The sequence below is a fragment of the Anabrus simplex genome, chromosome 3 (assembly GCF_040414725.1).
Source record: "Anabrus simplex isolate iqAnaSimp1 chromosome 3, ASM4041472v1, whole genome shotgun sequence".
Taxonomy (NCBI): Eukaryota; Metazoa; Arthropoda; class Insecta; order Orthoptera; family Tettigoniidae; genus Anabrus; species Anabrus simplex.
The window spans coordinates 101,046,458-101,066,150 of NC_090267.1; the positions used below are offsets into that span (position 1 = coordinate 101,046,458).

The 19,693-nt window shown below is 40.1% G+C and overlaps 1 protein-coding gene across 1 annotated transcript in view; it reads left to right on the top strand.

Moving 5' to 3' along the window:
• LOC136866029 (lipid droplet-regulating VLDL assembly factor AUP1) overlaps nucleotides 1-19,693 on the top strand; it is a 203,465-nt gene that overhangs the window by 57,304 nt on the left and 126,468 nt on the right. Inside the window, exon 5 of the mRNA XM_067142643.2 lies at nucleotides 12,244-12,405. Coding sequence (XP_066998744.1) covers nucleotides 12,244-12,405 — 162 coding nt within the window. The remainder of the gene's footprint in view (nucleotides 1-12,243; nucleotides 12,406-19,693) is intronic.

Here is a 19,693-nt window from a genome sequence, read left to right on the forward strand (position 1 = left end):
TACGCCATGAAAATGGTGATAAAATAGCTTTTTGTACTCACCGTGATTTTCTTCTTTCCTTTAGAAGGAGGCTCTGTTTCTCTCTCACATGCAATATTTTCGGCATTCTCTCTATCACTCTCACTTTCAAAATCACTTAACAGTTCATTAAAATCATCATCTCCATCACTTTCTGCTGTGATTAATAACTGAAAGATTCTGTGATCCAAAATAACATCGCTGCAAGAGCAACTAGATTGTTGTTCCGCCATGTTTGTTTACATCACAGATGAACTCCACAGTCGTCTACAAGAAGACTTTTAGTGAACATCGAAAAACTTTAAGTGTAAACATTAAAATTTGTAGCAGTAATATTTTAATTGTAACCAATTATAGATTTTTCTTATGATATCGCTGATGATTTCTAGGAATAGTAGAAAAATTGGTTTCCCTTTTTCCCAGTGCTTTTCCATTACCATCCTGACAGCATAGATAAGGTCTGTAGTTGTTCTTCCAGGTCTAAAACCATATTATTTCTCTACCAATAAAGGTTCTACAATTTCTCTTAATCTACTCTCTATGATTTTTTTTCTAGAAGTTTTAGACCAGGAGAAAGCGGAGTAGTTGGTGCATTTTCGTCTACTCCCCTTCTTGGAAAGAGGTACGATTATACCCTTCTTCCAGTCTTGTGGGATGGTGTTTTTCTGCCATACTGTGTTAACCACTGGACTGCTGGAGTTCCTGCTGCTTGCAACATATCTGTACTTAACTCATCCACTCCAACTGCTTTTCCTTTCCTCATACTTTTCTATCTCCAACCATGTAATTGGGAGTTCTATGCTTCTACTTTCCTCGCACTACTACAGGGTTCCTCACTGATGTAGTGCTCGCTACTCCATTTAAGAGATTATCATAAAAGGTCTTAAATTCATTCCTGATTTCATTTTCTTCTTGCACTAAGGTTCTGTTGTCCCCTTCTTTTGCCTTTATATCCTCTTGTTCACACCTTCTGTTCTTGACTAACCTGTACAATAATTTCCTCTGCTGTCTAATTCCGATTTATCCACAAACTCATTCCATGCTTTTTCTTTCTCTTCTCTTACTACCCTCTTAACTATGAGTTTCCTATTAGTTTCTTTGTTGCCGGGCTGAGTGGCTCAGACGGTTAAGGCGCTGGCCTTCTAACCCCAACTTGGCAGGTTCGATCCTGGCTCAGTCCAATGGTATTTGAAGGTGCTCAAATACGACAGCCCCGTGTCAGTAGATTTACTGGCACGTAAAAGAACTCCTGCGGGACTAAATTCCGGCACCTCGGTGTCTCCGAAGACCTTAAAAAAGTAGTTAGTGGGACGTAAAGCAAATAACATTATTATTAGTTTCATTGTTCTATAAAGTTGCTGTAGTCTATTAAATTCTTGGCTTACTTGTTCTTGGATAGTTTTTGTTTTTCATTATCTAGATTTTTTTTTTTTTGCTTGGTTTTTTGCTTTAATGGCTGTTTTGACTTTGTCGTTCCACCAAGGTGTCTCTTTTTCCTTCTTGTCGATCTTGTTAACCCACAGAGTTCTTTAGCTTCTCCCACAAATGTATCTTTAAAAATTTTCCACTCTTCCTTTACTGTTGTTGTTTCTCCCCGTGGTAGGTTTTGTTGTATTCCATCTGGTATTCTTCCTGGAACTGAGCTTTTTCCAGTTTCCATGTCTTTATTTTTCGTTTCTTCTTTGTTTTCTAAATTTCATTTGTCTTATGGCCCAAGTCCACGATCAGCAGTCTATGGTCGCTGTCCATACTTTTGCTGGGAATGACCTTGACATCAGTCAACCATTTCCCCCCACCTTTGTGATGACATAATCGATCAAAGATTTATGTTTGCCATCCCAGCTATAATACCAATATAAATGGTCTGTTATTGGACATTATAAATTTTCCAGCTAACTCATTCCTGGTTGCCAGCATTTCACCCCCGTGTGTTAGGCTGGGCTCATCAGTTGGTACCTAGCACACCTACCAAGACGCATGGCCAGTGCATACCGTGGAGGCCACTGCGTAGGCTAATTGTAGCCACCGGCAGTGCCAATGGACTATGAGAGACTTTGTCTCATTACCAAACATCGATGCCTGCTTGGCCATCAGGTGATATATATGTTGATTCCAATAGGGAATGTGAAATATTTGTTCCGAACAAGTAAATTTATAATAACAATAACAGACCATTTATATTGGTTTTATAAATTTACTCATTCGGAACAAATATTTCAGATTCCCTATTGGAATCCACATATATCATTCCAGCTATACCTTGTTATTTTGTGACCCTCCCATTTTTTTTTTGAATTGGTGTTCTAGATGATCATGCCATTTCTTCTACAAAGATTCAATCAGTTGTTCACCTTCTGCATTTCTGTTTCCAAACCCATGTGGCCCAACGATATTCTCACAGCCTTGTCTGTTTGCTTCAACTTGTGCATTTAAGTCTCCAATAATGATAAAGTTTTCTTCATCTGTTACATCATCTAAGTCTTGAAGAAATTTTTCATCGTCAGCACTGCATCCAGTCTCTGGGGCGTACACTTGTACAATCACATAATTTGTTGACTCTAATTGCATAGATAATTTTATGATCCTGTCATTCTTGTAGGAAACTTCTGACACTGCATCCATATCTTTTGTCAGTAAAAATCTCACACCATTTTTGGCCTCTTTCCAGTCCACACCAATATAATATGTAGCCACCTCTGAGAACTTGCTACTTGTCTTTCTCCATTTCATTTCGCTCAGACCCAATATAGATATGTTTCTCCTTTGCATCATATGTGTGAGTTCTTCGGTCTTACCAGTTAGGGTTAAAATATTCATAGTCCCAATTCAAACTTTTCTTGCAAATCTGTCTTATCATCGGAACCATGTTGGCCATCATACTTGATAGATCTGCTTATCATCGGAACCATGTTGGCCGTCATACTTGATAGATCTGCTCAAAGACTGTGTCACATTAGGTAATAACTTTGATCCAAGGCTCTTTTTACATTTGAAAGTGATAAAAGATGCTAACCACTGGCTTGTTGGGCCTATCGTGGATCTTCGCGCAAGTTTTTGGTTTTGTACTAGATGGTCAGTGCCTGACAAGCACTTCTTCATGTCAGCTAGGTCTATGGTTTACCCGCCAATACTCGGGAGGCTGACTGCAGTGGTTGCCCACTGGGCGATGAGGTTGCCATATCCCTACACATATTCCGCAAGTAAAATATCAAAACCATATTTGGCGCCATCACAAAAATTGCTTACAGTTTAGGTAAAAGCAATGACAAATTGTCCCTATTATTACACCCTGGGGTGTACAAAATTCTCTGTACTTGTGGCAAGGTATACTTTGACCAAATATGCCAGTCCATTAGTATTCGTATCAAGGAACACCAACAAAATATCCATCACAACCAGCCAGATAAGCTAGCAATAGCTAAGCACGCCCTATCAACATGTCCTGATGTTGTGTTCCAATATGTTCAAGTTCTTACGCACACTAAACACTGCAGGTATAGGATTATACGGAAAGCTGTGGAAATATATGATAAAAGTAAGAAATTTATATAAATTATGTATAAAAACTAATATGGAAATGCATTCCAATACTGTGCCATTTTTCGTAATATTGGACCTTGGCATGTGTATTTGATATAGTTTTATTTGAAAGATAGCGAATAAGTTCTAGTTTTTAATTTTTAAAAAAAAGTTTGTAACTAGCCCAGAAAGGCGATGTATTTGTCATAGTTCTACTAGAGCACCTATGTTGAACAATTTATTAGAGACCAACTTAATGAGCCTGTTGGATTGTTATTAGACCATCTTCCTCCGTTGAGCAATATTCTGTGTTGATAGTGTGCCTAGCACAGAAAGATATTGCTTTCATGTCGTAATTCTACTCAAGAACCTATGTTGGATAGTTAACTAACAACTTGATGAGGACTTCTGAAGTGTCATTGATTATCTTCATCTGTTGATGAAGAATCTACAAGATCCTATTAACATTGATATCTACTTCAATTATATTAATTTGTACTATATATTTTCGCGCCTGAAGCATTTGCAGGCTTGTTCTTTAAGCTATTCACCAAGTTTCATCGGCATTTAAAAGCACAGTGCCGGACATTGCGTATGTCGCTCTGATCTTCAGGAGCTAGCATCTTACTTTATTTAAGCGACTTGTCTTCGACTTCTACACAATTTTGGGACTTCAAAATTATTAAATCGTGTTGCGACTTCGCGCTTGACAGTGTTTGCAAGCTTGTTTAATGAACTGTTCATCTCTTCTCGTAAACATTTTAAGGCACCGTGCCGAACGTTGTCTGTGTTGTGCTACTCTTCAGGGACTTGCGCCTTGCTACATGTAAGTGACTGATCTTCGACTTCTGGATTTTATGATTTAAAATCACACAGTGGTAACCACTATTGTCTTATATTGCTTCTTGAACTGCTTTTCTGAAAGACTTATCCTTTAACCCCTTGAGAGTCAGGTTTCTTAGTCCACTGCACACCCCAAAATTTAGGTTATTCCACATGTTTGCAAAACAACCCTCAAGAGGCATTATATTTTAATGAAACCAATGAATTTAACATAGTATATTAACAAGACATCAAACAACTAGTTTGAGCACAAAAATTGTGAAACATCATTTTTAGTAATGTTTTTTGGTATGATAATCCTCAAAACAAGGTACAGGGAACAATTTTTTACTTGCTTGCTTAATCTGGTTACCATCCAGGGTTGGTTTTTCCCTCTGACTCGAGGGACCCCATCTCTACCCTGTCAAGGGCAGTGTCCTGGAGCGTGAGACATTGGGTCAGGGGATACAACTGGGGAGAATGGCCAGTACCTCACCTAGGAGGCCTCACCTGCCATGCTGAACAGGGGTCTTGGTGGGGGATGGGAAGATTGGAAAGGATGGAAAGGAAAGGCAAGGAAGAGAGAAGGAAGCGGCCGTGATCTTAAGTTAGGTACCATCCCAGCATTTGCCTGGAGGAGAAGTGGGAAACCATGGAAAACCACTTCCAGGATGGCTGAGGTGGGAATCTAACCCACCTCTACTCAGTTGTCCTCCCAAGGCTGAATGGACCATGTTCCAGCCCTCGTACCACTTTTCAAATTTCGTGGAAGAGCCGGGAATCGAACCTGGGCCTCTAGGGGTGGCAGCTAATCAGACTAACCACTACACCACAGAGGCGGACAACAATTTTTTTTGAAAATGTCAATTTCGGAAGAATTTTTCGTCAGTGAAACATTCTGAATTCTTGACTTAATGCCATCGAAGCTAAAGCGGTTGGTGTGAATTGGTTAGTTATAGTCTCATCTTCCCAAACTCTGTGATTACGTTCGTTCGCTTTGGAAGTGGCGGCTGTAACACTTCAACCTCACTTTCATTTAAGTCTTCGCCACTTGAATTATTTCCAGATATACCTCCTACATCGTCTTCATCACTGTCTTCAAATACTGAACAAACACTTTCTGTATTCATAAGAATTTCACGAACTGTATCGTCGCTTGTAAGCAAGTCAGCTCGACTTCGCGCAGCCATGTTCAACTGTTTGCAATTGACTCGCTAAAGCTGAAGACATCCGCTTAAAAACATTTCATTTCCAGCGCTCCCCGTGGTGATAACAATAACCTAACGACTTCAAAATATAGCCAACAGATGTAGGGAGCTATCCGTTTTTCAATCGTTGTCCAAAGACATACAGTTACGAAGATATATCACTTCAAATTCAGACACGCAATATATTGTGCCGTAACCACAGCGGCACTTACCGCTACACGCAATATATTGCTCCGTGACCTTCGAGGGGTTAATTCTTTGTTTTCCTATGCATTGTTTTTGTATTTTTAATTGGCTGATGATGACCCAGATTGGTGGTCGAAACCGGTACCGCTTTTAACCAAATAAGAATGTAACACTACATTTCTTATTTATTTGTATTGAATAGGTTGAACCACTTAATTTCTTATTTCAATTTAAATTTGATACAGTTCAATACGGAACATTATGAAATTTTTATCTTTAAATAAACTCCATTACTTTTGTTTTGGACTTAATTATTTTCATCTTGAACTCCTTCCCCAAGACTCTGTCCATTCCGTTCAGCAATTTCTCCAGATCTTCTGCAGACTCAGATAAAATAAGAATATAATTGGCAAATCTCAGGGTTTACCCCCTGTGGATGGGGGACGCAGATGAAGAATACACCCATGGTATCCCCTGCCTGTTGTAAGAGGTGACTAAAAGGAGCCCTTAGGGCTCGCAACTTGGGAGCGTGGGTTGGCGTCCACAGTGCCCTTAGCTGAGTCCTTGTATTGCTTCCACTTGTGCCAGGCTCCTCACTTTCATGTATCCTGTCTGACCTCTTTTCGTCAACTCTCGTTCTTTTCCGACCTCGACGGTATTAGAGCATTCAAGGCCTAGGGAGTCTTTCATATTCAGGCCCTTCGTGGCCCTTGCCTTTCTTCATTTTTCGAAGTGACGGATTCCTTCATTTTCTTCTGTTTTCTCTCTCTACCCCCCCCCCCCCCCTGTGGGTGGGGAACGCAGACGAAGAATACACCCACGGTATCCCCTGCCTGTTGTAAGAGATGACTAAAAGGGGCGACCAATTTATGATTGGATTAGAACTATGAAACTACTTGTGATTAGTACCATCACGCGGGGAAAGCCATGGGTTGCCTTTATTTGCGAGTAGTACCACTATTAAATGACACTTGTATGTTTTATCACATGTAATAGTACCACTATGTTAGGTACACAATAGGTTTGTGATTAGTAGCAGCAGGGAGTGGTTCGCTGTGGGTTTCCAGTATCTGTGATTAGTACCACCATATGCGGAACATCACGGGCTTATGCTGCCTGCAATTTGTACCATTAAGTGTGAAACATCACGGGTCTGGGCGTTGCCTGTGATTAGTACCACTGTATGAACGACACTGTTGGTCTAGGTTGCCCGTGATTTGTACCCACTATGTGAGGAACACCCCGGGATAGTACGAGTCCCTGTGATTAGTACACCTATGTGAGGTACACCATGGGTTTGCATTACCTACGAGTGATGCCATTATGTGAGAAACACCACAAGTCTTTGTTACCTGTACAACGTACAATACTTGTGAGTAGTACCCTAATGTTTGTAGCACCATGAGTTTACACTACCTTGGATTATTACCGCAACTTGAGAAATACCATGGTTCTACTTTACTAGCGATAAGTGCCATTATGAGGGACCGTTGACCTGGATATTGAACCCCTTTAGACAACAAACATCATCAATTGAGGATTGTGCTTTGGAAGCAGTCCCATTGTCAAGTCATATAGTTCCTGGGAAGATGAGGCATTGCGGGTCGGATCCACTGATTGTTTTAAATTCATATTCAACCATTCGTTCTTCATCATCGCGTTTTGAATTCTGGTCAGTGGATAAATTTTTTACTTCTAAATTATCATTGCATTTCGTCTCATTTCGTACCATTAGGGGCCGATGACCTAGATGTTGGGCCCCTTTAAACAGCAAGCATCACCATCAAATCTCAGGGTTTTGATTTCATCTTCTTGGATTGTGATTCCCTTTCCAAATTCCTCTTTGATTTCTTTTACTGCCTGTTGGATATAAACATTGAAAACGAGGGGGACAAACTGCTGTCTTGCCTCACTGTTTCTTTCTCAAAAGCCCTTGAGTATCACTGCAGACTGATTGTTATATTGTTTGGCGGCATAATCCCACGAAAGCCGCTGGTATAGCGATGTTCTTCTCTGCAAACATTGTCCATTTCGGCACATAAAAGCGCTTTGACCAACCTCCACTTGCTTTAAAATCTTTCCCCACAATACCAAGACTTCGTGGTATTTCACATGCTTTAAACTGCATCATATTTTTGTTTATGGCATTGCTGTTGTCTCTTACTTCTATTAACCTACTGTTAGAACTTTTATGTCCGTATTTTTGCATTTCCTTTTTGTTCACACCATGGAAAGATTTCATTTTTTTTTTTTTGTTTGGTTCCTAATAATTTGTCTCTCTGTTTACACCCATAAACCCATAAAAAATCATACACAGCTGCACTTTGTAATTATGACTCACTGCTCACCAGCATATTTTAACACATTCAGCTTGAAATATGCTGTAAAACTTGTTTTCTTGCTCATTTTCACCCCTCGTTGTGTACTGAATGCTTCCTAATTACACACTACACGCAGCAGTGTGGGATGCAGAGCTCGGAAATTGGAAGGGCATTGAGAAATCTAAGGTAGAGGGAGAGGGTCACCAAGACCAATGCACAAGTGGTACTGAAGCGTGGGTTTTACCATTAACGAAATGTTGCTATTGCCGCTTGGTCACTTACTATATTTTCTGCAATTTTTTTCTGATTCCCTTTTTGCCAGTTATTTTTTCCCCAATAATATTTCAAAATTAAGGGGGAGAGAGTGAGTGCGTGCGTGGGTAAATATGGTTTACAATGACTGGCCGTCTAAAGATTACAGTTTCATGCTATTAATACTGCCTGCTTGTTGCTCAAATAATCAATAATCTAAGTTAAACCAGTTTTATGTTGTTCTTTAAACTAATCATAATGAAGTGGAAATAAATCATTTATACTAAAGGCAAACATAAAACTCTAAATATTTCAATTTTGTTTTTCTGAGTCATAGATTGGTGTGCTGTGAGGGACCTAAATAGGAACAAGGCACCTGAAATTGATGACATTCTCTCTGAATTACTGACTGCCTTAGGAGAAACCGGCATGGCATTTAGTGTGTAAGATGTATGAGACAGGAGAAGTCCCATCCGATTTTCGGCAGAATGTTGTTATACCTATTCCCAAGAAAGCCGGTGCTGACAGGTGTGTAAACTACCGCACCATTAGTTTAGTATCTCATGCCTGCAAAATTTTAACATGTTTTATTTACAGAAGACTGGAAAAACAAGCTGAAGCTGAGTTCGGAGAAGATCAATTTGGCTTCAGAAGAAATGTAGGAAGACATGAAGCAATCCTGACTTTACGTCTGATCTTAGAGGATCGAATCAAGAAGGACAAGCCCACGTACATGGCCTATGTAGATCTAAAAAAGGCATTCGATAATGTTGATTGGACCAAGCTATTTAAAATTCTGAAGGTGATTGGGATCAGATAACGAGAATGAAGAATTATGTGCAGTCTGTATAAAAATTGGTCTGCAGTGATAAGAATCGAAGGCTTTGAAAAAGAAGCAGCAATCCAGAAAGGAGTGAGGCAAGGCTGCAGTTTGTTCCCCCACCTCCTTTTCAGTGTTTACATACAGCAGGCAGTAAAGGAAATCAAAGAGAAATTTGGAAAGGGAATCACAATCCAAGGAGAGGAAATCAAAACCTTGAGATGTGCCAATGATATTGTTGTTTTATCTGAGAATGCAGAAGATCTCGAGAAGCTGCTGAATGGTGTGGTCCAAGTCTTTGGGTAAGGAGTACAAGATGAAAATACATAAGTCCAAAACAAAAGTAAAGGAGTGCAGTCGAACGAAGGCAGGTGATGCAGGAAATATTAAATTAGGAAATAAAGTCTTAAAGGAAGTAGATGAATATTGTTACTTGGGTAGTAAACTAACTAATGATGGCAGAAGTAAGGATGACATAAAATGCAGACTAGCACAGGCAAGGAAGAGCTTTCTTAAGAAAAGAAATTTGCTCACTTCAAACATTGATATAGGAATTCGAAAGATGTATGTGAAGACCTTTGTGTGGAGCGTGGCATTGTATGGAAGTGAAACATGGACGATAACTAGCTCAGAAAGAAAGAGAATAGAAGCTTTTGAAATGTGGTGTTACAGAAGAATGCTGAAGATGAGATTGATAGATCGAATCACAAATGAAGAGATACTGAATCAAATTGGTGAGAGGAGATCGATTTGGCTAAATTTGACGTGAAGAAGAGATAGAATGATAGGACACATCTTAAGACACCCAGGACTTGTTCAGTTGGTTTTTGAAGGAAGTGTAGATGGTAAGAATGCTAGGGATAGAGCAAGGTATGAATATGACAAGCAGATTAGAGCAGATGTAGGATGCAATAGTTATGTAGAAATGAAAAGATTAGCACATGATAGGGTGGCATGGAGAGCTGCATCAAACACGTCTATGGACTGATGACTCAAACACAACAGATTACTGTTGCTTTCTAGGTCTCAGTTCAGAGTACACGCTTAATACAATCACATCAAACTCAACTGCCTTTCTAATGCAATGATGGTAACGGGCACATATCAACAGATGTTCCTGTCTTGGGAGTCAGTTGCTGAGAACAGCCAAATATAGTCCATTGGAAGTGCTCTAAAAAGATCACTATTTACCATTCAGTCCTGATGTAATGCTTTTGGGCGAGCAACAAATCTCACTCTTACCGTTTGCCTCGTACAGGTTATGAGACGGAGGAAGGAAATTCGAAGGTAGACAAGAAGGGATTTTCAGAAGTTGCTTCTTTCTTAGAGGTTACCGGAGTAAGGATAAGTCTCTCTTAATTGTTCTAAGGCCACCTTGACCACTCTAAGTATTTTGCTGACCCAGACAATATCATCTGCGCATTCAGGATCCAAGGTAGTTCTGACGTGAGCTGCTCTGTCAAGTAGTTACCTGCAGTGCTGTATTGAAGTGGACTCGTGCCAGTCCCTTATGCAAACCAGCTTGCAACAGGAAGACGTTTAGAGAAACCTGAACCAGCTTTTACTTTGGTATTGAGATCAACATATATATCCTGAATAAGTCACACATTTTGCTCAGGGACATATTGGTATCATGCTGCCACCCAGACAATTGTCTGAGAACATGGCCAAATGCTTTCTGCAGATCAGTGAATATCACGTGGAGTTCGTTGTGTCATGTACGAGATATTAAACTGCACTAGTTCTGATGTGTGTTGATGATATTCTCAAGGCTGTTTACAGTGACATGCTTGCAAATAATAAGGATGTGTGAAGTGAGTTTGATGCTTCCACATTCTCTGACATCTTCCTTCTACTTGAAGATTGGAATAAGGTAGGTTTGGTGAAACTGCTCGGATATGGGCGTGCCAGCAAGGTTCTTATTAAACATCTTAGTCAGCCAGATATTTCCTTCTGCACCCAGAGCCTTCCATAGCTCAGTTGAGATGTCATCAGGCCCCACTCTTTTCCATTCTTCATCTTTGACATGGCTGCTTGGACTTCAGCTGTAATGGTGTTGGGGATAGTTCCTTGAGCAGGAAACCGTAGGGTTTCAACATCATGCGGGAATTCTTAATTGAGCAACTGATTGAAGTGCTCCTTCCAGTGGTTGTTGATAGCCTTGCCGTTTGAGTAATTTCCCTTTATTAATGTGGATATATTTGGTAGTGATGACGTCTGTGGAGTGCTTTGTCATGCTAGGTGGAAATATGATAGATTTGTTCCATACACTCTGGTGTCTCCAGCTTCTCCTTTTTCCTTCTAGAACTAATGCCTTTGAAAATTTCTTAGCGGCCTTGAACATCATCCTCAGGTGTGGCCTGTCCCAGCTGTTCGTAGATTTTGACCCCTCCATGAAATTTTTTTTTTTTTTTTTTTTTTTTCCCTCCCTGAATGCCACTGAACCTAATTTCTCCTCCACTCCATCTCCCTGTCGTTCTACAGTTTCCCTTGTGAGATACATGTTCACTTACCAGAAACACTGTAGCCAAGGTCCATTATTGATTTGACACTCACTGTATTTGATGCAGTCATTTTGAAGTACAGTATTATAGTCGCTTCACGTGTTGTAAATATTTTTGTTTCGTGCTAGTCAGAAAGAGACATTACCTTTCATTCATAATGTTCTGTTTGTATGTATAATGAATTTGTTTTATGTTATGAGCTGCATCCTCTGTTTGGACATAAGAATACAGCCTGTCCTTATAGTGCCTCATGTATCAAGTGGAGCAAACTGGGTGAATATTCTGCAGCTCAGTGAACAAGCCCATCTCCCACATGAGTTTTCGATTAAACAGTGTTATGTTACATATATATCGTCATTACTGGAACAAAACCTCCTATGTGATAATGTTTTTGGAGATATGCTGACCCGCAACACATACATCATGAAGAGCGAGAATGGCTTGACAATAAGCACACGATATTGCACTTTAGATGACAGAACCTTACCAGCCAAAGTTCTAGGCTAAAATATTTCACATAGGAGGTTTTACCCCAGCAGCGACGATATGTATATGTGATAATTTACTGAATGAAGACCTTAACGTCTTTCTAGATTTTCTACATGGCCGTTTCGTGCAAGCAGTTCTGTCCAGCCTGTGGTCTTGAGAGTGTGGCGCCCATCTCTGCTGTGTGTGGCACCCACAGCTTTAGCAACGACTAGCTGGGCAGATGTCTTCTGGTTCCTCTTCTCTCCATTCACAGTATTTACACTTAAGTAAGAGGATTATTTATTATGGGTATGACTATGACGTGACGTGTTAAGAGTGTAAGTGAACTAACATAAGCAGGATATTATCGATGATAGAAAAAACATAAAAGTGAAAGGCCATTCTAGCTTTAGCTTGTACCACCCTCACAAACATTGCCCAGTACCAAAAGGGATCCCCAAAACAAATACCCAGAGTGAATGAGCAAACTGCAGTGGAAACAAAAAACCATAATTACTTCTAATTGGACCTGACCAGAGCTTGACAGAATAACAGTCCAGAGTTGGACTCTTATTACCTAAATAGACAGAATGTTACAAATAAGAAAATCAAGATGTTGCTAAAATAAAGAAAGGTTTAAAAGTAACCAAGCATTTAACTCAAGAAATGAAAAAAAGGGTATGTGATTAAAATACTAAATGAAAAGTAGAACATGTAAAAAAAGAAACCTCACTCATACAATTCGGGGGTAGGATGGAGTAAGGTTGGTTGGTACCCAATTTTCACACAAAACTCTCCTTTATTTTGACATTCCCATACCATCTCACTTGAGACTATGTGAAATGGCATTCAATAATAGTCATAGGAAAAGATACGATCTCAAAGGAAGGTTAAAATAAATAATTACGGATGGCTTTCACGCATGAACACCAGTGCTCAGAACAATTGATCTACTGTTCTTTTTTTATTTATAATCTACGGAGAATAAAAAATCATAGAAAAGGGGAAAAATGCTGACGATATGAAATGAAACGTTCCTGACCCAAAAGTAGAGCAGCGCGCATGACTTAGGAGAACAGTCATGTGGTTAAAAGGAGAAAATAAATGAAGGTGGCTACCGTAGTTACTGAAAATAAAAATTACAAAACATGACACAAAGGAACTTGTAGATAAAATATAGGTAAAGGTAACAAATATAAGCCTAAGCAAAAGGATATCCAAATACAGCAAATCTCTCTTTACGCCCAGCAGTGAATACGGCATGTTCGTCGCACACAATCAGGAAGTACAAGTCAAAGACCACATTTTGAACATAATTATGCCAATATTTCATCACTCAGAGTGTGCTGTTAGATAACAACATAAATACAAGTATTCAGGAATAATGAACCCAAAAAGCCAGACCACACATACACTGACAATCAGTGTCCACAGAACATTTTACCAGTAATCAACTTACTACACCACATAACTTCAAAGAACATTTACCTTCCTCCTAGGAAAAGATTCAACAGTAATAGCACAGATTTATCATAGGGGCAACAACCAAAAGAAGCGGGCATATGGACCAGGGTTCAAAATAACATTAGCAACATAGGGAAAATAAATTCCATCTCCACAAGGCACATTTTCAAAACAGTTGTATACCCGTACATGATTAACCAAACAGTCTGCATACCATACTGCACCAAGAGATAGGTAAAGGCATAAAATTAAGAACACACAGGAAAGGAATGAGAAAACAAAAATAAAGACACAAGGTCATAAAGCAAGGACAAGGTGCGTAAAAGATTTCAAATAAAACGAATAGCGTTCAAACACAAATACAGTATAAGTCCGTTAGAGCGAGAATTTACAATGGCGAAAAATTTGACTCGCTATAGCGAATTGCGTTTACCCAATTTTCCCTAAATTTCAGAAAAGATACACAAGAAAACCAAATACTTCACCATGCATGTATCATGGAAACATATTGTGCATCCTGGCAAAATAATAATAATAATCTTTTTGCTGTAACTTTATGAGTGAACAGCCTTTCTGAAATTTTACCCGGCATGGTAATAAACTAACCTCTGAAATCAGCATACTGTCGTATCTTGAGATGTATCACCTTTTTATTTATTTACTGTACCTAGTACTAAAATCACCTGCTGGGCTGAGTGGCTCAGACAATTGAGGCACTGGCCTTCTGACCCCAACTTGGTAGGTTCGATCCTGGCTCAGTCCGGTGGTATTTGAAAGTTCTGAAATATGTCAGCCTCGTGTGTTTAGATTTACTGGTATGTAAAGGAACTCTTGCAGGGCTAAATTTTGGTACCTCGGCGTCTCCGAAAACTGATAAAAGTAGTTAGTGGTACATAAGGCCAATTACATAGTTATTACTGAAATATAGTAGAAGTCCGTTACCGAGCTCGATAGCTGCAGTCGCTTAAGTGCGGCCAGTATCCAGTAATCGGGAGATAGTGGGTTCGAGCCCCATTGTCGGCAGCCCTGAAGATGGTTTTCCGTGGTTTCCCATTTTCACACCAGGCAAATGCTGGGGCTGTACCTTAATTAAGGCCACGGCTGCTTCCTTCCAATTCCTAGGCCTTTCCGATCCTATCGTCGCCATAAGACTTATCTGTGTCGGTGCGACGTAAAGCAAATAGCAAAAAAAATAAGTCCGTTATGACATAGATGTTGATTCCCATAGGGAATCTGAAATATTTGTCCTGAATGAGTAAATTTATAATACCAATATAAATGGTCCGTCATTGGACATTATAAATTTTCCAGCTAACTCATTCTTGGTTGCCAGCGTTTCGCCCTCGTGTGCTAGGGTGGGCTCATCAGTTGGTACCTAGCACACCTACCAATACGCTGGCTAGTGCATACCGTGGAGGCCACTGCGTAGGCTAACTGGAGCCACCGGCAGTGCCAATGCACTAAGAGACTTTGTCTCATAAAAAATTGATGCCTGCTTGGCCATCAGATGACATAGATGTTGAATCCCATAGGGAATCTGAAATATTTGTCCTGAATGAGTAAATTTATAATACCAATATAAATGGTCCGTCATTGGACATTATAAATTTTCCAGCTAACTCATTCTTGGTTGCCAGCGTTTCGCCCTCGTGTGCTAGGGTGGGCTCATCAGTTGGTACCTAGCACACCTACCAATACGCTGGCTAGTGCATACTTTAAATATTCTACCACTCTGCACTTCATGTTATACATGGTATAACCTTCCAATATTCTTTGGTTTCATTGCAATGGCATTAACATATTATTCACACTCCCTAACTAGAATTGGTCTTATCTTTAGGATGACTACCTATCTCCATGTGTGTCGACACAAATTTAAAACTATATCGCGAGAATCTAACATAATTTAATCATTTTGAAGATATAAACGATCTAACATCTACTCACAGATAATTAAGATGACTACTTTGGAATTTACAACACACTCATTTACCTTTAATGAAAAAAATCTCTTTCCTTTTGCTCCGGGATTGGTTATGTCTGCATTGTCATCCGTGGCTCTGGTTTGATGTTCACATTCCGCTGCTTGTCATCGAGATGTTCTCGGCATTGTCGTCCTTCATTGCCGTCGTCTCAGCTTGGCCTCTTCCAGACATTCTCCCCATAGTCTTCTTAGAACTGCATGACGGCCAGGTCTTGTGCAATAAGGATATAAAGATTTATTTATGAAGTTAGTTGTGACATTACGTTGAATTCAAAGCCTTCTAACATAACAGTTTCAATAATAATCCATTTAGCTCGTATTTTATCAGATCTCCAATATGTCTGCTATTGTTTCAGCTTTGTTTCAGCTTTATATATCTTGTATATTACTGTTTTTAAGGTTCAATTAGTATTGCTGCGTTATAAAGAATTCCTTTTCTAATTGAATCGAGGCCTAGTCTTCACCGTGATGAACTCCAATATATGTATTCCCTTTATAATATTCCTGTTATTTTGCAGATTATATTACTGCTATTATATTTAGACTGCCTTAGCAAATGTCATGGGATAGTCACCTAATAGCATGTTGGGCCTCCTCAGGCCCTGCGAACTGCAGTGAGACGCAGTGGAAGTGAGTCGACAAGTCCCTGGTAGTCCTCTGGACGCAGCTGACACCAAATTGTTTGCAGAGCGGTCGCCATTGCTGGTCTGATCGTGGGTGAAGGATCCATGGCACAGAGCCTACGTTCCAGGACATCCCAGACATGCTCGATAGAGTTCATATCAGGGCTCCTGGGTGGTCATGGCAGTTGTTGGATCTCCGCTCCATGTTCCTGGAACCATTCCTGGGCGACGTAGAAGCGATGTGGCGGCGCGTTATCATCTCGAAGCACTGCAGAACCGTCTGGACGCTGGATGGCCAAAAATGGGTGGAGATGGTCTCCAAGCAGCTCAACATACCGCGTACCATTCAAAGTCTCTTCCAGAACAACTAGGGGGCCCATTCCATACCAGGAAAATGCACCCCAGACCATAACAGAGACACCAGCGCCTTGGACTACACCTTTGAGGTAGGCGGGATCCATCGCTTCATGTGGTCTGCACCATACACGGTGCCTCTCATCAGCATGGTGGAATTGAAATTGTGATTCGTCTGACCACATCACGTTACGCCATTGTTCCAGTGTCCATCCCTGGTCACTGGCGACAAATGCGCGTTGTCGTGCCCAATGGCGTTGGGTTAACATTGGCACCCGTGTGCGGCGCCAGCTCTCATACCCCATAGAACCCATGTTCCTACGGATTGTCCACTGGCAGACGTGTCTAGCATGGCCTGTGTTGAATTGAGCCATGATTTGTTGCATGGTTGCCAGTCTGTCACTATTGACAATCCGTCTCAGATGTCGCCGGTCACGGTCATCGAGGGTGGCTGGACGGCCGGTCGTTCTTCTATTGTGGACGGTGACACCCGCATTCAACCATTTGCGATACACCCTGGACACGGTTGATCGTGTGAAGCCGAATTCCCGCACCACTTCCGAAATCGCACTTCCCATCCGTCGGGCACCGACCACCATACCCCGTTCAAACGACGACGTTCCATGTTACACCTGTCACATGCACAGGTACTGCTCACAAAGTCTCCTATACAACTGCCGCTGGCACAGGAGGCGTGTGAACACACCTGCGCATCAGTGCTCCGCTATCCCATGGCATTTGCTCAGTCAGTGTATATGCTTTTCAGTTAGTTTTAACATTGTGAATTCCTGTTTCTCTGATGATCTTCTAATTTATGAACTTATAAATGCGTGTCTAGCCTTCTGGAATTAATACGTCCACTCCCTATGATGGTTTGTTGTTTTATCATTTTGCAATAGTACTGTCTTTAGCAATTCTAAATCTTGTTTTGTCTCAACCACTGCCATTTTGATTTTTGCTATTCTGGCCCCACGCTATATTGTATCTCCTTGACATATATTATCAAGTTCATGCGTTCTGTTTAAACTTGTTATCGGCAATTTTGACCATCGTAACTCCACTGAAACATATTCTCAGGACAGTGAAATGGCACAACTGTAATCATCATCGTTAACATGCCAGGCTATTTTGTGCCAGGTTGTAAGTCTGGGTATATTAAAGAGGATGGTAGGCACTGGTTTAGACCTAAACAAAATTGTTTGAGTGAATGGAACATAAAAAATCCAAGGAGTGATAGACTGTTAACTTTGAACAGTCATATGTGTGACATACATTTTACTGACAACATTCCATTCAAAGTGGATACCTTCAATATAGATGGAAAAGCAGTGGAATTGGTTCGTAACAGGTGAAGGTTAACATAGAACGCTGTGCCACATAATTTTCCGGGAGTACCAAGCTACTTCATTCTACATACGTTCCAGTAAATTCTTTACTCTACAGCGAACTGTGAGGATGTTGTTGACCACAAGCTGTCATCATTTGCGCATCAGGTAAGATCAATGGTAGGAGATGAAAGATGTAGAAGTTTGGAGGTAAAGGAAAATATTCATGACCAGATAAGGGACACTGTTACACTGACAGATATTGAATCGGGCCTCAGTCCCATAGATCTGTCAGTTAATAACAGTTTAGCTAGAGCAAGTGATAATCTTGAATATTATTTATGTGGCTGTTTGATTCATACAGCAGCAAGGAATCTTGTACCTTGCAGTGAGTGTGTGATATCATTAGAATGTGATTCTGAAACTGAATGTGTCCTTAGTGATGGGAGCATTCTTTCCAAATTACAGGACTTTGGCGGCAGTGACTCTAAATGCCTCAAATATCCTTTGTTAGCCTTCTATGACATGATTAAACTTGTAGACGCTACAATGAAAGACAAGCTGAAAGGGGAAGGCACATTGTGGGGTGATATATATTCAGACTCTGTGGAGATGATATACGAACTTCCAGTGTTTCGAAATTTGTGCTGCTCAGAGGATCATCTGCTATTATATTTGTCCAAAATTGTATTCCATTACGTTAAGTGCAGATTTATTTTTCGGGCATAGGAAATATCAAGAAAGTCGAAGTCCAGGTCGTCTTCTAAAACAGCAAGAAAAGTATTGAAAGTTTCTTTCAATTAGAGGTAAACATTTTTAATTGTGTGTGTCCTGAATTACATGTTTTACCATTTATTTCTGTAAACATTACTTTAGTGCATTATATAGTGCTCTCAATAATAATTGCATTAATGAGTATTTAAATTATGTACAGAAGCTCCAAATGTTTCATACTACAGTGTACAGTATTGCAGTCACGTTTAAGGCCAACTAATACTACCTCCACATTGCGGTGGGAACGTTGAACTACGAGTTCCACCACTTAATACTTTACTCGTTCAATGTTGTACATGTCAGTTAATTGTACAAAACCCCAGTATTTTTTCACATCTTACTCTTTCCTTGTACCCTAATGAATATTATATAATAGCACTTGACGACTCCTACAAATGAACTGGTGATGGTCAGCTTGTGTACTGTAACCCAACATGTGACTGATGCTTATGACTGGCACAATTATAAATCAACAGATCCTGATTTCAAGAAATCGCCGTTTACAGTGGTTTCAGGCTACAAAGCACCACAAGATATGAAACCAGAGACTGAATTAGAGTTTTTTTCAATTGGTATTTACCAATAATTTATTCGGTGAAATTACTAGCGAAACCAATCGGTATGCAATAACTATAGTAATATTTAAAAAATATAAAATACTTTCTTAAATTATACACATTGCTTTTATTTGCTCCAGTATAGCTTGCTGTAAATATTTATAGGCCTAAATACATCATTTAAGAGCAAGTGCTATCTCTAAAATCATGAAAAATGAATACAAGTAATATAAGATAGAAATTCTAAAATAAGAGTAGTAGAGACAACACAGAGAACTTTAATTCAAGGTTAAGGGTTAAATAACCTGTTTACAGTTAAAACAAAAGCATGTCCTATGTCCCAAATACGTATCTCGTAATCTTCCTACTTTAGCTTTATGCCATGCGGTCACTGCCCATGACCTTCACTATACCACCGCACTGCACCATTCCGATACCTGCAGCGAATAGTCCTACCGCCAACAGTGCCGACTTTAATGGCTTCTGCCGCCAAC